At 39.0% G+C, this 22129-nt stretch overlaps 1 protein-coding gene and 3 non-coding genes across 4 annotated transcripts; all 4 read right to left on the minus strand.

The window, feature by feature from the left end:
- Window positions 1-1387: 1387 nt before the first annotated feature.
- Window positions 1388-21826, minus strand: acin1b (apoptotic chromatin condensation inducer 1b). Its single transcript, XM_051114462.1, has 17 exons — window positions 21650-21826; window positions 20603-20668; window positions 19632-19743; window positions 19145-19221; window positions 16679-18208; window positions 16355-16413; window positions 10475-10610; window positions 7950-7995; window positions 6600-6727; window positions 6201-6356; window positions 5414-5582; window positions 5164-5309; window positions 4939-5046; window positions 4600-4707; window positions 4111-4468; window positions 2991-3088; window positions 1388-2875 (listed from the first exon to the last, which is right to left on the minus strand). The coding sequence occupies exons 1-17, from the start codon at window positions 21785-21787 to the stop codon at window positions 2543-2545; spliced, it is 3768 nt and encodes a 1255-aa protein (XP_050970419.1). The 5' UTR covers window positions 21788-21826; the 3' UTR covers window positions 1388-2542.
- Window positions 16512-16612, minus strand: LOC127169054 (small nucleolar RNA U6-53/MBII-28). Its single transcript, XR_007828194.1, has one exon. It is a non-coding gene; the product is annotated as a small nucleolar RNA U6-53/MBII-28 (small nucleolar RNA).
- LOC127169052 (small nucleolar RNA U6-53/MBII-28) lies at window positions 18351-18457 on the minus strand. Its single transcript, XR_007828192.1, has one exon. It is a non-coding gene; the product is annotated as a small nucleolar RNA U6-53/MBII-28 (small nucleolar RNA).
- On the minus strand, window positions 19408-19507 carry LOC127169053 (small nucleolar RNA U6-53/MBII-28). The gene has a single exon (XR_007828193.1). It is a non-coding gene; the product is annotated as a small nucleolar RNA U6-53/MBII-28 (small nucleolar RNA).
- Window positions 21827-22129: the final 303 nt, after the last annotated feature.

The following is a 22129-nucleotide window of genomic DNA, read 5'->3' on the forward strand; positions in this document are numbered from 1 at the left end:
TAGGGTCCTTTCGACCGCGAGTGAACGTAGTACTCTGTACTACTAGTTTTAACACGAATAAACATTAATGAAGTATGCCTCATGTAAACGCACAATCAGTGTTTCAGCCGCGAAAGACGTCAACAAAACAGCATTTACCTCAGGCAAGTCATGGAGTCTAGAGAAGAGCATTTCTCAAAATATTACACTATACTAATTATATTTTACTTTACCTGTTAATGTATGTTTAAATGAAACTGTTATGACGTTATGACATCCACTGTTGAATATATTTTAACAAATATACATTTTTATAATTTTTAACTTAATTTAAAAACTGCATTATGTGCAGTATTATACACACACACACACACACACACACACATATATATATTTTTTCTCTCTCAAAGAGTTTATTATATTTAAAAAATAATAATATAGGTTTGGGTTAAGATGTTAAATCTTAACTCCCTAGAGTTTAAAACATACCCTGAGGTAGATTGAAGACAATTTCAATTACAACTGAATATATTTAAAGAAGGAGCAACGTGTTCAGTAAACCACTGTTTATTTATTTATTTTTTTTAAAAAAGTTTGTTTTTCCCCTGCTGTACCGAAATCATACCGAACCGTTAAGGTAAAACCGAGGTATGTAACGTTACCGAACTGTTATATTTGTGTACCGTCAGACCGCTAAACATATATACATGCATTATATATGTGACGCTGGACCACAAAATCAGTCATACAGGTCATTTTTCTAAATTGAGGTTTATACTTCATCTGAAGGCTGAAAAATTAAGCATTCTATTGATTTATGGTTTGTTAAAATAGAGCAATAGTTGGCCAAGATGCACCTATTTAAAAATCTAGAATCTGGGTGCAAAAAAAATCTGAATATTGAGATAATCATCTTTAAATTTGTGCAAATGGAAGTTCCTAGCAATGCATATTACTAATCAGAAATTAAGTTTGGATATATTTACAAAATATCTTCATAGAACATGATCTTTACTTACTATGATAATGATTTTTGGCATAAAACAAAAATTAATCATTTTGACCCATACAATGTATTGTTGGCTATTGCTATAAACATACCCATGCTACTTACGACTGGTTTTGTGGTCCAGTGTCATATATATTATATAAAATAATTTTAAGCTTATTAAACAAAAGAGTAATATATAGCTGATATATACTAGAAAAAACAGTGCTACACAACCGCTCATGACCTCCTTGTGTCTTAAAATTTTTTCCACACCTGTGCTTGGATTTCACTGCTGACCTTAGCAGTTTTAATACACAATCTTCAGCCAATTTGGTGTAGTTTTCACTCCAATTGCTGCTAGTTATTACTGCAATTATTCTTGGCATTTAAAGAAAATTTCAACACGACACAAAAAAGGAAAATTTCCTTCAGTTTGTTTTATTATTCTTTGTACATTCTGCACATTCATAAAGAAAATAATCCAAAAAGAGAATCTTTTGAAATATATCTCCAAAACTACAACATTAAAATAATATTAAAAGGCCTCTTGCTATCTTCTCTATAAAGGTTAAATTTATACCTTGTCTGATTCACAGAGATGAACAATAAACTTCATAAGACCAGATGGAGGAAAAAAAAAAATTAAGAGAGAGAACAGACGAGGATGGAGATGAGAAACTAACAAATGAATCTACAGTGTGGTTCATAGCATTGGACATCAGTAGTCATTTTAATAAACTCAGATCTTATGAAAAAAAAAAAAACTTCAGTGAGATCAGCGTCGACAGCAGGACCGGCTCTGTTAACGGGGGCCAAAACACTCGGATAGGGGACTTTTTATTTTAACAATTTGGAAATATATTAATTGAATCTGGATACACAATATATAAAACTATCATTTGAAAGCCAAAGAATTTCAAGTCCTATAATTACGCACTGAATTAATGACCCATTAGCCTGAAGTGGCACTAGTTAAGCTATAAATAAAATTACAAGGGAAAATTATAAGGAAAATGATTTATATAGTCTTACATAATTTCTTTTGACTTTGGTGTTTGTGAGCTTTTGACAGCACACTAATACACACACACACACACACACACACATCCATAAGAATAATTTTAGCTTGGAAAATAAACAGTCCCTTCATTAGGTTTAGTTCTGCTTCATTTGAGATTGATGGGGAGACAAAAAAAAAAAAAAAAGTTTGATCTAAAACAGTGTGCTGCTTTGCACAGCAGTGAAACACTGATGACATTATTACTAGGAAAAAGAAATGTTAAAGGGACAGTTCACTCAAAATCTAAATGGTCACTTATTCACCCTTATGTTGTCCCAAACCTATCTGTCAATACAAATAAAGCCAATGGGATCCAGTGTTGTTTCAACTTCATTGTATGGATAAAAAAGCTGAAGCATTTTTCAAAACACCTTGTTTGTTTAGAAATGACAAGAGGGTGAATCATTTTTGAATGGTCTATCCCATCTTGGTAGCTGTCGTCATGCTGACGACTCTGATCTTACAAACCCGTCTCACACACATCCACTCGTTGACAAACATGCTCAGTGCACTCAGTGTCGTCTGTCCCTGGAGGTGTTGCTACGGCTCCGTGAGCGTCTGCTACCCCCTGCAGTTTTGGAGTCGCTACCGCGGCCTCTGTGGCCGTCTCTCCTCTTTTCTGCCTCTCTGCCCCTTTCTCTCTCCCTTTCCTTCCCTCTGTCTCTCTCTCCCTCAGTTGACCGTCTCACAACACCTGCTCCTCCTGCGTTCCCTCCCTCTCTTTCACGGCCTTTTGCTCGTTCTCGCCGTTCTTCTTGTTTTTTGTCCTCTTCCTCTTGGAGTTCCTTCCTCCTCTTCTCTCGCTCCTTTATGCGCTCAGCACGCTCCAGAGCTCTTTGTGTCGCCTGGGAAAAAAGCAAGAACTTAAATTAAGAAGGAAAAAGGAAAAAAAAAAAAAAAAAAAAAAAAAAAAAAAAAAGAGGGGCTTGTGTGATTTGGACTAGACAAAGTCATGCTGACCTGTTCTTCTGTGAGGGGTAACCAGTATATACAGGGAGCTGCTTTAGTTTTGTGAAAGAGGTCATCAAGAAGTTTTACAGGAGGCTCTTCTGGTTTATCTGGAAAACAAAGAGGGAGACTATGTCAAATGATACTGTTAAACTAAATTCCAGGTCTTTCAAGGACTTTAAGCATTTTTTGATTTTTAAGGATCTTATCAAACAATGGTTTCTTTCAAATTCTAAATTCTAAAGACAAATAGAGAATTACAAATATACTAATAAAGCACATGCAAAGTATCACTACTGAAGTATTACAAAGTATACTATACTTTTACTATAGTAAAACCACAGTTAATCTTCTTAAGAGATTTGTATTGGAGTATACTTTTTTCTTTGCTTTAATGGTCTGATGTTTTCTACTGTTTAAGAAAAAAATATATATGCAAAAAAAGAATTCACAAAATTACTCCGAAATCCACATCTGAAACAAAAGATTTGCCACACGCACTATGAAGTCCTGAACTAATTCAAATGATTCACAAACCCACACAGAAGTCCCGATCTGAATCAAATGATTGGCGATCCATGCTCTAAAGTGAATCAATTGACTTAGATTGAGACCTTAAATTTGCGCATCTCAAATTATTTGATTTTAATTATTCAATTCGTGAAATGATTCACAAACCTTTTCCAATCTAAATCAAATGATTCACGAACCGGCTCCAAAGTCCAGATCTAAGTCAAATGATTCGCGATACACAATTTAAAGTCCCGATCTGAAACAAATGATTCGTGATCCAATTGGAGCGCTTCGTGAATTATTTTGCAACACAATGGTTTAACTGATTCGGAGTTTCAAAAAGCTCACTTTCACCCCATCACTACATGCCTTTTAAAATCATTGCAAGCAATGTCGTAATTTGAAAATGATCTTTTCATTTTGTCTGTTTTTTGCTAACGAATCACTTGAAATTAATGATCGAAGTCACAAGTTTGAATCAACGTAGCAGCTCCAGCGTGAATGACTCAATTGATTTGGTTCATCTTTGGTTTATGACATTGTCAATACTGAAGGTAAACAGCTGGGAAAGAAATCAAAGTCAGATTTTCATGATGTCATCTTTAAACGTTTTTCTCACCTTTCTTTTCCGTTCTCTTCTCTTTGCTTTTGCCTCTCTCTCTGCGTCTTCGGTCCCGCGATCGCGACCTCCTCGTTCTGTCTCGGTCATCTTTCCCGAAGTCCTTGACTTTATCTCGGTCCCACTCCCGCTCAGAACGAGTCCGCTCTCTCCTCTCCATTGCTCTTTCCCTCTCTGCCCACTGGTCTCTTACAGCTGTAGCTCCTCCGTCTCGCTCTCTTTCTCGTTCCTTCTCTTTTTCGTGGTTTGCAGGTGGGAGTGGGTGATGGGCAGCAGGGCGGGCTGAGGCTCCAGGAGCGTGAGGGTCGTGACCTTCACCTGCACGGTCACCGGACAAGAGACCTTTATGGAAGTCCAACTGTAAACAGAACAAAATACAAAATGAGAAGAATGAAATGTTTGATTATAATTTGAGAAGATGAGAATGGTTAAATGATGACAGGAACAGTAAAGAATGCAGCTGAAGCAGATTAGGCAAACTGTTCAGACCTCATCCTGCTCGCAAAAATCCACACGGAGTACTTTGGGATTACTTGTAGGCCATTTTACACCATGCAGTGCTTCTCGAGTGGCCACAGCTTCCTCTACAGTGGAGTACTGAGAGAGAACACAACAGATTGAAGGTTAAAAGAAAACTAAAGGCATCAGGTGGCACAATATATCACTAATAAATTATGAGTTATCACAAAAGAACAATACAAGATGAATAAAAATACGCTACTGTGTATTAGTATTAATACTATACGCTATAAGAATTATTCTTATTGATTTCAAAATTTTGAACTTTAGTGTGATTTAAATATAAATAAAATGTATATAACAACTTACTGTGACATAGCAGTGGGACTTGATCTTATCGATCCAGAAACCCTCCTCCACCAATGTACCAGTCCGATTTAACAACTCCTTCAGCTGCCCTAAGGTAAAAGGTCGCACCTACAGAGAAACAGTTCAGATCAGGGGTCAAGAGCAGCAAAAACTCTAGATTCAATCTCAACACAATTACATCCCTACATTATAGTGAGACAATGAGCAAAATGATCTAGTGCTTACCAGGTTGCAGACATGTATGATGTTGGAGGTTTTCCCACGAGGAGGAGAGAGCTGGCGAGCTGTCCGTATGGGGTCATCAATAGTTACGGACATGCCTGATTTTTGCTGACTGATGGAGCGTCGCACCAAAGAATCATTGGGAGTGACTGACAGAGAAAGAAAAAAATTATTATAATCTTGCTTGACAAAAAGAAACTACTTAAAATGTTAAGATTATTTTAAATGAAACCAGCAAATCACAGATGGTCACCTTTCTTTGGCTCGCCTTCCTGTATTTCCATGGTAGCATCAGGGGAGCGCTCCTGTTTCCTTTGTTTTTCTGTCTCTCCTTTAGTCCACTTCTGCTCTTCTTCATCCTCCTCCTCCTCCTCTTCCTCCATTTCTTTCTGCCCGTTCTCGTGTCCATCAGATGGAACAATCTGAACCAAAATTAAGAGATACAAAAGTTCACTGAATAGCAGAGGCAAACCATGAACTTCAAAAGACAAGACTCAGACCAGGGCTGTCACTAACGTTTATTTAGGTAATCGAGAAATCTGATGATTATTCTGACGATTAATCAAGTAATCGGATAATTTTTTTTGTAGTAAGAAAAACAGACCAAAAAAAGACACTAATAATTAGTTCAAATAAAGTATCAAAAGCAAGTAATCATATGGTTTTATTAAATAAAACTGTTAAAATACATAATGTATTACAAACAATAGAACTAATGTGCATTACGCATTATAAAAATGTCTGCAGAGGGCGTTAAAAGGTTTAATATGTGGAATGCACCACTTCTGGTATTTTGCGGATTACTCTACACGGGCAAAATGCAATCAAGGATTTTTTTTTTTTTTTTTTTAATTGAATAGTCAAATAGTATAGAGGAATCGCTGCAGCCCTTACTCAGACTCAACTTTCTTTAAATGATTTCAAGAAAGTTTTTTCTGCAGTATTGTGCAGCAGTCTTTTGAACTTATGTTCATTATAGGGTGAACTATCCCTTTAATTTGTTTTGTCAGCTACCAGTTACAAGCCTTTGTCATTCTCACCTGTGTCACTGTGCGTCTGATCTTGAGGCCCTGATCCTCCTCTGGTTCCTCTCGCTCACGAGGCCCGGATGAGTCTTCATCTCCAGAGAGACGCCCCTCATCTGGGTGCAGTTCGACCACCGCCTCCTGTAGGGGCTTGATCTCTGGAATTAATGTCTGTAAAAAGTTGTTGTTGTTAAGTAAAAGTGCTTATCATGTAAAATACTAATATGCAGTACTATCAAACATAAAACTGACAAATCAGTAATTGGTTATGTCCATATTATACAATATCCATATATCCACTGCAACACTGAAACTGTAACATTGATTTTATTCAAACAGGCAGGCTGTCAAAAACAGGTAGTGATTCATCATCTATCTGTTAAGGTAATGTGGGAGCAGTCTTGGATAACTTACCTTCAGCGATTCAGTGGTGATGCTGATTGACGGCTTCTTGGCAGTGACTGCTGTACTAGAACCCCACCTTCTTTTCCTGCTGGCTCCGCCCACTGGCTCTGCCTCAGATGATGCAATCTCCGTTTTACCTAGTGCCAAAGAAAATTAATCACAGAACTGCACAACCCAGAAACAGATCCGGTTTTAAATGACCGGTAATGGAGCACAGCACATAATTCCTAATTGACCCTGTAACCTCTTTTTCACCGAACAGTACTGCAAATTAATTCAGCTTCTGTAAGCATACAAGAGCACGCTCTGAAGGATTAGTTCACTTCCAGAATAAAAATTTCCTGATAATTTACTCACCCCCATGTCCTCCACTATGTTCATGCCTTTCTTAAGTCGCAAAAAATTTGCAGCTTCAAATAGCTTAAAACGATCGCAGCCGAGGAATATGGTTCTTATCTAGTGATAAGACTTGTCATTTTCTTAAAAAAATAAACATTTATAGACCTTCTCTGCCTGTTCGCTTTGTAAACACTGGGTCAGTACTTCCGCCTACATTACACATGCGTAATTACATAATGCTTGAGGTCAAGCTAGTGCAAGACAAGCATGTGTGGTTAAAAAGTATATACATTTTTATTTTCCTTAGAAAATGACAGTTCATTTCACTAGATAAGACACTTATTCCTCAGCTGAATTCATGTAGAGCCCTTTGAAGCTGCACTGAAACTGCAATTTGGACCTTCAACCCATTGGCCACCATTAAGGTCCACCACACACACAAAAAAAAAAAAAAAAAAAAAAAAAAATACATACATACATTTCTTTGCAACTAAAGAAAGACAAACATCTTGGATGGCATGGGGTGAGTAAATGACCAGGAAATGTTTATTCTGGAAGTGAACTAATCCTTAATGTAATATTCAGTCAAGTTAAATGAAGATTTAATAGATACAAATATGGCAATCAATTGGTCAAGCAAGTCACATTTACTTGAGCACAAACATTTCAGGATACAAAAGGAAGATTAGCGGCTCTGGTAGCGGCAAAACAACAATTGGAAACAGTTTTATTTCAACATTATATTAATGATGTTGCAAGGCACTGCTTTCAGTGTAGAAGCGACATAATGGAACAGATTTTTCGTTTTGGTGGAATTTAATTTATTTTTGCACTCTAGCCAGAGTTGTTTTCACTTTGAAAACTGTACTTGGTGAGGACAGCATTCTGGCCCATTTACTGGTTAATGTTCTAGACCAACAGGTTTAAATAATTTATCATTTTTTGGAGGAAACACAGAATGGACTGCAGCAACCTGTCAGTGGACCAAGGGTCAAAAAGTAACACTTCGAAGACACTTACTGCTCAGGGAAATCTTGCGGGCAGCAAACGATTTTACAGCGGAGCTCTGAAATGGAATAGAAAGGAGGAGAAACAAGATCCCAGTGGATGTGTGGAGGAAGAGACAGACACAACAGACAAAAGAGACATTGGGAAAAGGAGGGGAATGAGAGAAAGGAGAGGGGGAAGAACAGATGCACAGCTATCAGTTACACCAATAATGTACAGTTGTTTTGACAAACAAAGGCTGTGAGAATCCCATCATTATTATAAACTGTTTCTGAATTTTTAAAGTCCCTTACATACTGCTTTAGTTTTTACTTTAACATGACTTCGGCTAACACATGCTTGACCAAATTCCCTACTTCCCATATGTGCTGTAAAATACAGGATAACTAACACCCTCTAACCTCATCATTAACTAAGCAAAAAAACCTTCTTTCCACTAAGTAATTTAAAAACAAATACATCTTGGGAAAAAGGGTTTTCCTGGTACCATTGACACCTGATTCCTCTCTGGCTTGGCTATGGCCCAACCGCACAGCAGTGTGCACTGTATCTAGGCAACAAAGGTCCAATCAGAGGTGGCTGAGGAGTGAGGGCGAGATACGATCACAATTGAGTGTGCTGATTGGCCAGCTGACAGGAACTGCACTTTTTGTTTCAATAGCTGTTTTTGGCTCTTGTAGTGGGAATTGTGATTCAAATGGTCTTTAAAAAGTCTTTGTTGAATGTTCAGGAAACAGCAGAAGTCTGTGGTAAAAAACTCCCAGCGATCAAACTGGCTGGGGAGATATCATCCACACTATGATCCAGCAAGAAACATGACGTTCGATAAGCCAAAATTCTGGTATTAATCTGTGTCAGCGTTTTATCATCGGTATCAAGTCCTTTGTACACAAGGTGTGCCACAAAAACACCTGTGATGTGCAGGTAAAGATGTTTTCCTTTTCTTAATGTCTCAGGGTCTCACTCTGGGAATTTGGGTGAGTAACAGCAGAAATAGCAAGGCTGTTTTTGTTTCCAATCAGCCTGGAGCATAAAGTTCTTTGAAATATCCAATAAAGTCCATTTGTATTGAAAGTGTCAAGAGAAGTCCTTTAAAAAAAAAAAAAAAAGGCATGGCTGTTGACAAACTGAAGAGACCCAAAAATGGCAGGAAAAACAGTTTGTAGTAAATTAGTCCATAAGCCAGGCTTCATTATCTCAGATTGTTCGACTTGCTGAGATCAGTCCACAGGCATGTGAGAAACAGCAGATGCCTCTGTAATGAGTCTCTGCAGATATCAGTTCATTCGAGCACTGAAGTGTGGGCAAAAATAGCAGGAGGCGTCAAGACAGCTGTGTTCCCATCATGCTGACAGGAGAAGTCCATCTGATGCTTGTGCTTGGCCAGTGCTTTAAACGATTTGAAAAATGTCTCTGTTGGCGAGCATCATTCTTTCTTTCTTTTGCATAACACGACTGACGCCTCCTCTGTCTCACCAGCTATTTTGGCTTCTCTTAAGCAGTCCCATCAGGAGGCCACATCAGTTTTGCATGACGAGGCAGTGGCCAATCATCCGGCAGGTTCCGTCAGGCTAAGTGTGCAGTGGCGACTCTGGGGGCCTAGCTCAGGTACAGCCGAGACGCTTGGGCATAGCGGGGCAGGTGATGGAGGTGGTAGAGGAGAAGAGGTGGTGGCAGTATGCAGGTACCAGTATGAGCAATGGAAGAGGGGAGGGCACCTTCACAACAAAGCAATCAATGGGATTTTAAACCACATAACAGTCATACTACCAGATCCAGAGATAAAAAAAGAGAAAGGGAACAAGAGTGAGAGACAGAGTGGGAGAAAGAGAGAGAAGGAGCTGGAAAAATAGAGGACAGAGAGAGACTAGAGCCTACATCTTAAACTACATGTTGCCAGGGTCTATCATTCTGCTCACTACAACTTAAATACACACTGGGCTGTTTAACTAAACACTTACGGCACAATACATGATAAGGATTGTTTTACAAAAGGGTGATTTTAGAGATGCAACTTCTCAGAGGAAGGTTATAAGACTGAGAACTGAAAAGCAGTTGCCTCTCTAAACTTTTCTAAAGCACCACTGCTAAGTATTTTTATTAAAAAAAAAAAAAAAAAAAATTGTTGATCGCCTACTTGGTCGATCATCTCATCTCAATATCTTTTAAGCTACAACAGGATTTACGTTCAATACAAAACGGCATGAAATCTAAATGTGTTAAACTGCACTTTTAAAATTAGCACTGATTCATCCTCGCTCACACACAATGACCTCAACAATGTCTATTTTCACACATTATCAGCCATCCACATCCCCCACACACTGCTGCTACATAGTAAAAGGAAAAACAGAAGAGGATAATGGCAAAAATAGTGCAATATCCAATCCTAATTTAAATCTAAAGAAAGACAACAAATTTGAAAATACTTCAACTCCAAAAGGTTCAGCTAGAACTGCCTTGCAAACTTCAGCTACCCCTCCCTACAGTTCAGGGTTATAGTTTCCACTGGTTCTTCATTCTGTGGGCCTTCTTACCTCCTCTGGGCGGGTGTCGCTGGAATCTGCCCCCTGGTGGTCAGACTGTTGCATAGCACTCTCTGAATGAGAGCGGCCCTCCAGTTCCATGGCAACTTGGCCTGCAGGCTCAGAGAGAGCTTCCTGCTTTACCTCCCTAGAGAAAGAATCAGCGAACAAGAGAGAGACAGAGAGAAAGAGAGTAAGGGGTAAGGTGGCTGAGGCTGGTTGATCTGGGTCACTCTACCTATAAATAACTGCCTGACTAAATGACTCTCACTGCCAGCATCACACATACATACATAAACAAGATGGTATACGTCATGGTAATAAAACTTGAACGCACTGAGACGGGAAAAACAAAGACAGCACTTCCAGACTGTCATCAACCAAGGCACATATACACATTTAAAAAGATACACATAAAAACTTAATGGGTAGGAATTATGAGACAGTGATTCTCTGTATTACTGAACTGTTGTGCAGCTAGTGAGGTAAGAAAAACAGCAAAAGAAGGAAATATAAATGCAGTGCATCTGAATCACAATACCACTAACATGTAGTACAATATACAGTCGAAGTCAAAAGTTTACATACACCTTGCAGAATCTGCAAAATGTTTATTATTGTACCAAAATAAGAGGGATCATACAAAATGCGTGTTATTTTCAAAAGTTTTCGCCAGGGGTGTATTTCTTATTTTGCCTAAATATCATATTTTTTCCATTTAGTACTGGCCTTCAGAAGCTACTTGCATGTTTCCCAGAAGACAAGTGTTACATTTATCCTGATCTTCAAGTTTAAAAACTTTCCACCCCCAGGCTCTCAATGCATTGTGTTTCCTTCTGAAGCGTCAGTGAGTGTTTGAACCTTCTGTAATAGTTGCATACGAGTCCCTCAGTTGTAAAGTGTGAAAAGATGGATCTCAAAATCATACAGTCATTGTTGGAAAGGGTTCAAATACACAAAAATGCTGAAAAACCAACAAATTTGTGGGAACTGATGAATTTTTAATGAAGAACAGTGGACAGTTTAACTGTTCAGGACAAACAAGGGACTCATGAACAGCTATCACTAAACAAAAAAGCACAGATGTGGATCATTCAGGTAACAACAGTATTAAGAATCAAATGCATGTAAACTTTTGAACAGGGTAATTTTTATAAATTCAATAATTTTTCTTGTGGACTATATGTAAACTTCTTTTGTAAAATATCTTATTCAAGTCAGTACTAAAAAAAAACAACATGCATTTTGTATGATCGCTCTAATTTTTGTAAAATAATTAACAGTTTGCAAATTCTGCAAGGTGTATGTAAACGACTTCAACTGTACACATAAGCATGTTAATAACTATGTATAAGTGTATGCTAAGCACGCTGTTTCAGTGCATCACAGTGTTTAATAATAAAAAGTTACCAATACAAATCAAGCAAGCAGCCCCTTGGGATTACAGAGGTTCTGTTTTGTGGCCCTTGAGCTTTCCAACAAATAAACTTGTGCTTTCCCATGAAAACTTCCCAGAACTTCTACTACTTACTAATCACAGTCCAAATACACTACAGTTCAAACATTTGAGGTCAAAAAGATTTAGGAAATTGTTAGCAAATATACATTAAAATGATCAAAAGTGACAGTAAAGATATTTACAATATTACAAAAGATATCTATTTCAAACAAACGCTGTTAATTTAAACTCAACATTGACAATAAGTAAAGTTTAAATGAGTTAAATGAGCACATCAGAAAGATTTCTGAAGGATCTTGTGACTCTGAAGACTGAACTAACGACTGCTGAAAATTCAGCTGTTCCAACCCCAAACCTATGAAAAAGTAGTGTACATCTGATGACCTTCATAACAATCATCAGCTCTTGCAAATAACAAAACTGTTAAACACAAATAAAATTTGTCTAAATGACACGCAACACTTTGACAATTAAACCATGGGAAACAACTGCATTGACAAGGAACAGACTCAATGGCTCCTGACATTCCGTACCTACATGTGATTCAATCGCATTCATTGTTCTACAGATAACCAATCCTTCTCTCTTACACATAAACACACACCTGTGCAGCACACCTTGGCACCGTGGTCTCTAGAGACACAACAGCCCTGATGCCATTTGCTCTGAGGAGGGAAAAACTGCCTCTGGGTTCTCAGAGCACAAGGCTTCCCCTTTGTATTAAAGCAGTCAACACATGCTGAGGGGAAGGGGGACGGGCAGTCAGATTCCCCGTGGACAAAAAAGCCAAGCGCTTAGAATACTTAACATTTACACATGAATGCAAAGCTGGCAAGCACCAAGAGGAAAACCTGAAAGACAAACTCAAACTGAACTACAGTGGCCTCAGGGTTCATTTTCCATGCATTGAGACACTTTTTTAACAGTTAATGAAGAATAATATACGTGGACTGACTTTGTCAAACAATAATCATATACAGAAACGCTCATATACATTCAACGTGTGATCTTAAATGACATTTCTGTGATTTTTGTAGCACTGAAGTCATTGCTCACTAGGGAACATCCCCTTTCCCCTTGAGGACTTTCAATGCCTAGCATATGAATACCATTATTAAGATTTGCTTTCCTTCAAAGAAAATAAACGAAACCTAATATACAGATCTATACGGATCACAAAACATACAGAAATGCAAGCTCATGATCATTCCTAGCATTTCCTTACCACACTATTAATTTCAACATTAAGTAACAGGTTTACTACGCCTAACTGCTTACATAAATTGCTATACTGTTAAATGGGCTTAGGTGAAATGCAAGCTGAGTTAACATTGTTTTATTCATAAGATGAGATGTTGCAATCCTTTCATACAGGCCATCGTGGACACAGCTATCTCCATTACTAATTTAACACTACACGCATCTCTCATGATTAAAAATGTCAGAGAATTGCCCACATCCTTAATGAACCCAAGTGCCTGAACAAGATCCCCTTCCCCCAACACCGTAACGAAAACGCCTGCGTTTCAAAACCTACTGAGATAGCCATAGAAAAATCATTTTTTGGGGATTTGATTCATCATGACGGCTAAAAAGCTTTCTAGATAGGCAGCTCAGTGTGTTTTAAGACATAGCTAAAACCCCTCTGCGATTTCGAGGCTGCATCTAAAATGATATAACACTGTTTCGCTTCGCATTTAGCAAAAGACAATACAGGAACTACTGCACAATCACAATCGCTCGATCGATTACGCTCGTAATATAAACGTCTATCACCTAAACGATGTGCCGACCCAGCGCTGGAGGGTATTTCTAGAAACCACCTCTCCCTCTCCAACCCTTACCCGTTTTTGTTGCCGTCCGACAGCATAATGTCAGGCTGTAACCGGGACCGCGATGGCCGATTCTATACCGGTTCTGCCGGTCACGGATGCGTAGGAAGAAATGTGAGAAGCGGGCGCGCTGAAAGGCTGTGTTTTTTTTTTTTCTCTTGTGCAATGCGTCGGTATAGTCACGGCGGCGCTCACAGAGCAGCCATATTGAGCAGCGCTGGGGGAAGTATGAGAAGTACAAAAAGGACCCCTCCTCCAAGGCCACGCCGGTTGATAGGCTGTCGTACAGAACGCCTGATTAAAAATACAACCGCCCTCATATTCCATATTCTAAACAGTAGTTACGTGGACGGGTTTTAAAATCTGTTTAGGTAAGGTTTCATACATATAAAATGAAGATCAAGTCTGTGAAGGTTTAGTTTTTACCCAAAAAGGAAAATTCGGTTATTTATTTTTTTATACTACATCATTTAGCATTTTCTCACCCTCATGCAGTTCCAAACCTTATATACATTTCTACTGCAAAACCAAACCGTTGTCTATTGTATGGACAAACAAATAAATAAAATAAAACAAATAAATGAAGGAAATGAATATTTTCTTTTATATTCTTTATGTCTGAAAAGACACGAGAGTGAGCAAATGATGACAATTTTAATTTTTTGGGGGGGAATTATCCCTTCAAGAATTGTCTTATTTCTGCATACATTTACATTTGTGATCAGCTCTTCATCCAAGTAGATAAAGACAATCCAGTTAAACAAATAGTACACAGATTTTCAACTTTTTATTGACCAAAACTTATGCTTGTTCTGGATGGAAAATAAGTATTTCTAATAGGTTTACGTTCCAGAAAGTTAATGCACAACATCACATAATTAAGCAGCGTTGTATGGAGCAACTGGCTAAATGTTCTCCAAACTGATGATGAATGATCCACACTTGCTGGAAACTTTAGGCTGCTGTTATGCTGCTAAAAGAGGGTTACACCAGATACTGAAAACAAACGTTAAAATACTTTTTGCTTAATACATTAAATATTTCCACTTATTTCTTTTATCAGGTTCTCTTTATTTGGTCACATGACTTTAAGAACTGATCACAATGTAGGTCAAATTTATGCAGAAACAGAAAATTCTTTAGTTCTAGTGTCACCTCAGAAATCTTGTTATATATACACCGGGATCTAAAAATATTTCTAGTATATAAAATAAGGAGAAATGTTTTTGGATGTTGTTGGTTTCATTTCTAATTATTTTAAATGATGTTACGATTATGCAGGACCCGAAACATCTGGATAAAGCCTGTTGGTGGCCTATACCCTTGTTGAGGCCACAGGTATAAAGAAAAAGAAAAAGAAAAAGACAAAGCAAGCGTGTCACCATCCTGTGCACAACAATGATTAGTAAGTACGTACGTCATGGAATCTCATGGCTCTCCTTGGTGCATTTTTAACATTACTGAAAACATTACCCAATATAGCATTATTTTCACTACATGTCATTAATAAGAATAAAGAGAAAAAGACCAAGAGAAGCTTCCATCTGCTGGAAGTCCTGGTGAGAAGCCCAGAATGAGGCCAAATGGGCAATCTCACTAAACTATGCATGACAACAGACGGCAGTTTTAGCTCACGCATTTCTGAGCTCACACATGCTGGGTGGTCCTGCATTTAGACAAATTTCTGTGATTCCAGAGATGGCAAAGGGGGGCAAAGGTTATGAAAATCAATGAGGTGTGAAAGACAGTTAGCAATGTGTGTGACTTGAATGGCAAGCATCCCACACCTTCTGACCAATGGATTTCTGTGACTTTTCCAGTCATTTGAGCTTAATGGAAATTAATTTAAAACATTACACAGATTAAACATGTAGAGAGCATACAAAGAAAAACGTTACTCACAAAACATTTTCCAAGTTTGCATGATCATTATGCATTTTTATGCAATATGCAATATTTTTTTTTTGCATTACATTACATGAGTACTTTAAAATATTATAAACAGAAAGACATTAAATCTGACCCTGGAACACAAACCCAGTCATAAGGGTCAATTCTTTTGAAATTGAGATTAATACATTATCTGAAAGCTGAATAAATAAGCTTTAAGCCACTGATGTGTCTGAGAGCCAATGATGGCCGAGATACAACTATTTGAAAATATAAGGGGGGTGCAAAAAAAAAAAAAATAATAAAAAATCTAAATACTGAGAAAATCATCTTTAAAGATGCCCAAATGATGCTCTTGGCAATGCATATTACTAATCAAAAATTAAGTTTAATATATTTACAGTAAGAAATTTACAAAATATGTTCATGGAACATGATATTTACATACTATCCTAATGATTTTTGTCATAAAAAGAAAAATCGATAATTTGACCCATACAATGTATTGTTGGCTATTGCTACAAATATACCTGTGCTACTGGTTTTGTGGTCCACAAATTATTTCCCTAAATATGACATATGATCAAAAAGTATAAAAAGAGAAAATATATTCTGTATGATAATTCATTTTTATTGTATTTTATTTTGTAACATTGTGTTTTTGTAACTGTACTATGCAATGTAACTGTTTGTATGAAAGACTTTACTGACCTTGAAGACTGAGCCTTTTTTTCTTCTTTAATATCATCTTCTTTGTTCTCTTCCTCATCCTGGTTGGAGTAAAGAAAGACAATTTCATCAAAATTCATAATAACAGTGACTTTGTTCCACTGCATTTTTTATTGTTTCTATGAACACTTTCTCTGTTTGTCCTCAGATCACACTACCAGTGTGAGAAGTTGTACTGAACTCATGTACACCCAGTCAGACTGGTGCATCAGTATTAGCATGGCAGACTCATCATCAGAACACACCAAAGGCAGAAGTAACCAGCAGAATTAAAAAAAAGGTATGTTTGATAAGCCTATTACACACCTTCTTTTGGCTGGATGGGCTGGATTTATCCTGCGAAGGAGAGCTTGAAGAACGAGAGGATGATGATTCAGAATCGGTGTCAGATGATGATGCCTGACTTGGCGTTGATAAGCGCCGCTCGTGACCCTTCTCTCTCTGTGAACGGTCTCTTGTTTCATCCATTTCTCTTTCTTCAGATGTAGAGTGTGGCGATTTTAGTGCCTTTTCACTTTCTTCTGCTGGTTCAGGTTGCTCTTTCTCTTGAACCTTCACCTCTTTGTCTTCCTCGTGTTTCGATTCAGGCGTCGTTGTAGAAGCCTCTGTCTCCATAACATCTTCAGAGCACTCCGGCCCTGATGTGAGGACTGGTACCTGTTCAGATTTGGAGGATGACGTAAGTGAATCAGGTGGCGGGACCTCTGAGAAAATGCCTGGCCTTCTATGTGGGAAAGTGGTGGGTGATGTCAAATGGAATGGTGCAGAAGTCTCATCCACTTTCTCATTTTCTTTTTCCTCACTGCTTTTTTGCTCATCTTTTTCCTCTTCCAACTCAGAGTCTTGAGCATCTTGTTGAGCAGGGGGCACTGTGGGTACTGACACAGACACCTCTGACCCACTACGCTGCTCAGCTGAGTCTTGCTCTTCTGCTTCACCGTCTTCCTGCTCTTCAACTTCCATCTCTCCTTCTCCCTCCATCTCTACCTTCTGTGCACCATCAAACACGCCCTCAGATTCCATTTTGCGGACCAGCAGGCTAAGTGGACCAGGTCTGCGTGTGGATGGGGGTTCTGGGCTGCTGGATCTAGAACTGGAGCTGGACTCCTGTCTTTTGAGGGATGGAGGCAAAACCATACCTGGTCCGGGAGCAGCACCTTCTGCTAGGCCAGCTGGCTCATCTTGGTCATTCGGGCTCTGTTTGGGAGTGTCAGGTAGCGGGAAAGAAAGCTCCGGAGGTGGAGATGGGGGAGGAGTAGGTTGCCGGATCTGCAGAGGTGGCTGGTGGACTGGTTGAGGCTGGGGAGGGATGTGCTGTGGTGGCTGAAGCTTTCGGCGGGATCGTTGGGGGGCTGCAGCTGGTGGAGTGTGAACAGGAGGAGTCCGGATGTTCTTTTTCCCTTTTGAGGTGGGACCCCATTCATCATCGTCACTACTGTCATCATCCTCATCGTTGTCATCACTATCAGCTTCAGCACAAGCCGCAGCCCTCGCGGAACGGCTGAGCTGCAACACTGAATGGGCAGGACCTGCTTCGGCTGGAGCAGTTCCCTCTCTCTCTTGAGAACGGGGCATCATGAGGCCTTGACGCTCTGGTTGTCCAACCACACGCACAGACAAGGAGGCAACTGCACGTGGAGGAGAGGGTGTTGCGACATCCTCGTGGCCGGGAAGAAACGAAGGATGCCAGATCCTCCCAGCTTTAGTGTCAGATGACTCTTGAGACACTGGAACAGGGCCTGTGTCCAACCTGTGTGATCCCATTAACCCAGGGTCTTGGGGCAACCCTCCTCCGCCTGCCTGGGTTGCAGACAGATGAGAGTGTACGACGTGATGCTGGAAAACAATGTTTTGAAAGATCAAACACTGAGCAGATGTTCCTAGACATGGAATTTCTAATTATTTATTCAGTAGTGATAATGTAATGAAATGTAATAAACAGTCATACGAAATGACAGTCCACGAAAACGGCCTAGTATTTCCTCAGAGCACACTGAAAGTGTGAGAAGTTTAGCTGAACTCACTTACACCCAGAGTGAAAAACTCTGATGCATCAGTATTAGCATGGCAAACTCATCATTGGAAATACAACATGAGGATATCAAACTCTCTACTGCTTCTACATGATTGCATATGTGACCCTGGACCAAAAAACCAGTCATGAGCCATACAGGTATATTTGTAGCAACAGCCAACAATACACTGTATACACATCATTAGGATATTAAGTAAATACGTTTCGTTAAGATATTTTGGAAATTTCCTACTGTAAATATACAAAAATGCAATTTTTAAATAGTAATATGCATTGCTAAGAACTTCATTTGGACAACTTTAAAGGCAATTTCTCAGTATTTTGATTTTTTTTTTTTTTTGCACATTCAGATTCCAGGTTTTCAAATAGTTGTATCTTGGCTACATACTGTCCTATCCTAAAAAACCATACATCAATGGAAAGCTTATTTATTCAGCTTTTCAGATGATGTATAAATCTCAGTTTTAAAAAACTGACCCTTTTGACTGGTTTTGTGGTCCAGGCTCACATATGTGGTGTGAATTCTGATTGCTTGCCCAGAAAACAAATGCTGTCATAGCAGGTAATGTTTATTCTGGACAGCTGATCTATACTTCTGATCTATACTTTAGTAAACAAATCAAATCAGCCTGTGTATTTGTCGATAAAACTAATCTGATAGAGGCCACAACTCCAAATAATTTTTTTCTTTGTGCAAATATTTAAGTCAGTTTTATCCAAAGACTGTGTGTGCTTACTTTCTCTGGCAGAAACGAAGTGCTATCTTTGGTTGGCGTGTGTTCATCCTCCTCAGGGCCAGCAGGACTCTGTGTCTCTGAAAGCAACATATTGCACTGGTCATACAGAGTTTTTGAAGGTGAAAAAAATGTGTATCTACAACCTAAAGTGTCTGAAAATTCAAATCCTTAATGCATTAAAGAAATGTAATCTAAAAAGAAAACAAATAACATGACTGTTTGACAGCAACTGACAGGCTGGTGCATCGGGAAACCACCTAGCATTTCCTCAGAGCACACTCCAAGTGTGAGAAGACAAGTTAACTCACTTACACCCAGATAGACTGGTGCATCGGTATTAGCATGGCTGACTCATCACTGGAAACACTAAATTAGCGTACAGGACTTCAAACATTATGCATCACTGTACATTAAGAATCCCCGCACAGATGGTGTAGTCAAGTCAGTGTTATAACCTGCATGTATATGTGCATGTGAGTCCCCTCACCATCTGCCTCAATGGCCTCCCGGGCTTCTCTCTCCAGTCTCTGTCGGAGGAGCTCCTGCTGTTTGGCCAGGTACTGCTTTATAAAGCTGTTCTGACTCATCTCCTCTCCAATCTGATACATACACAAAAGGCACACTCCAGTCAAGGTCATCTCATTTACATTTGCTGGAGCCAATAAGCATTTATATACTTTTTAACCTCAAATGCTTGCCTTGTCTCTGTTATATGCATGTGTAGTCTGTGTAATCCGGGTCAATGCAGTAAGGCTATGGCAAAAAAATCCCATCTCGTTTTCTTCTTCAACTTCAAAATCATCCTACATCGCTGTTTTACCTTTTTTTGTAAAGGGCATTTAATCTTCTTTGCATGTTCACTTTGTAAACACTAGGTCGGTACTTCTGCAGCGATGTTGGATGATTTTGAAGTTGGGTAAGAAAACAAGATTGGAGTTTTTCGACATACCCTAACTGTCTTGAACCGGTTAATGCAGACATAGACAAGACAAGCGTTTAGGTTTAAAAAGTATATCAATTGTCAAATTGTTTTGAACATCATTTTGCAAGACCCTTCTTCCTCAGCTGGGATCATTTAGAGCCCTTTGAAGCTGCATTTAAATTGCATTTTGAAAATTCAAACTTGGAGGCACCATTTGAAGCCTATCATATAGAGAGAAATCCTGAAATGTTTTTCTCAAGAAACAATTTCTTATCGACTGAAGAAAGAAAGACATGAACATCTTGGATGAGTAAATGATCTGTACATTTCTGTTCTATTCTGGAAGTGAACTACTCTTTTTAAAAAAAGATTGCTTCACTAGGTAAATGTATGGGCATTTTAAAACATACTAAAGTGCTTTTTACTTACTAAAATGCCCTCTGACCTAACTATCAGTCAGATTAGATTATGTGCAACAGGTTGTGAATTTATAAATGTTGCAATTGAGGAAAAAAGGGTTAAAGTGTCTTTCTTACCTGAGAGTTGGGCTGAAGACCAATGTGATGGGTAGATGATCGTTGGAGATTCTCCAACATAAGAGCCTTCACAAACACAGCAGATGATGCACATTTAAAACACAGCTATAGAAAGTATGCCATGCACATTAAACCCAGTAAACAAACAAACAGTATTATTCGTCAACACTGTTTACGTTCCTAAATCTGATTAAGCATGCATGTTTACAATACAAACCTATTCAAGCACTCTTCGTACAACGAAAAAGTCCGAAAGCGTCGAAAAATATCTCACTTACCCGACCAGCACAACATGACCGCTTGCGATTCGATAACGTTACAAGTCAAAGTAAAGAACCGTCACTGAACGAAGTGTTTATATTAGAGGTGGGAGTGGCATTAGCCTTTCAAAATTATTCACCGCGTTAGCACGTACTTAGCAGGTGACTGCGTTAATCTGACAGTTTACCGGTCGTTATGCTAATTGTCGATGGAAAATAGCGACTGAAAGAAAAGGTCTTTCACCTGAATGCGATTCTGAACGAGTGAAAGAAGTGTGAGAACACTCCACCCGAAGCCCCTAAAACGCGGCATTTATAACCAAATTAGTTGAGTGATTTACATAAAATAGTCAATACAGCCCAAACGTGATCAGTGAGCGTGTTTCATTTGTAAATTCATTGTTACATTGTAGAAACTATTTTTTTTTTCAAATGTTGTGCAAGTGTCAAACGCGCATCCATCACATGAGACTGACAAGCGCGCTCCCCCACTACAAACATACGACGCGCGGGCACGATGTCAACTCTGAGACCACGGCTTGTCATGACCCACAGACTGTTTAGAAAACAGCCGTATGGCTGTATTATTCAAATTGCGTGTTAGAATTGCATAAATAATGCAAAACAATTGCTATGCGCTGCGGTAAACGATTTAAACTATCCACATGCACTCGACAAACATTCCCGCTCTCGAAGCACCGATACTTGGCCTGCCTGTCGGGTCTCGTCTCCGGCTCAACTTGACAGCTAGCGCACGGTTTTAAGCGCGCCCTTTGACCAAACTCACCCCTTTCAGCCGTTTAATAAGTGCATTTTTCTGTCCACTTTTAGCGAGCCCTCTTTGCTCCAGGGCGGCTTTTAAATCCGCCACACGAAGCGAATGAAGCGGTTTGCCGTCTAACGTAACATCCTCGAGTTCCGCCATTTTGCTTCACCCGAGCGCTCGAACTTCTGGGGCCGTGCACGAGCTCACGGCGCGTCACCGCTCACTGATCTCCGGAAGAGAGAACCAGATAGACATAAAAACAAATGCACATTCAAAAACGGGCATGTTACTTATAATTTGCATACAGGATATACAGGATATTTACAGGAACGATTTAAAATTGCACTGTGTAGTCATTTAATGTTGTGACCCCTGTGTCCTTCATAAGTCACCACAACAAGCGCATGGCTTAATTCAGTTTCTAAAACGGTTTGTTGGTCTACCAGGATGATCTATTTGCTGGTTTAGAAGGGTTTTCAGGACTTTTCACCTGGTTAGGCT

The sequence above is a fragment of the Labeo rohita genome, chromosome 7 (genome assembly GCF_022985175.1).
Source record: "Labeo rohita strain BAU-BD-2019 chromosome 7, IGBB_LRoh.1.0, whole genome shotgun sequence".
Lineage (NCBI taxonomy): Eukaryota > Metazoa > Chordata > Actinopteri > Cypriniformes > Cyprinidae > Labeo > Labeo rohita.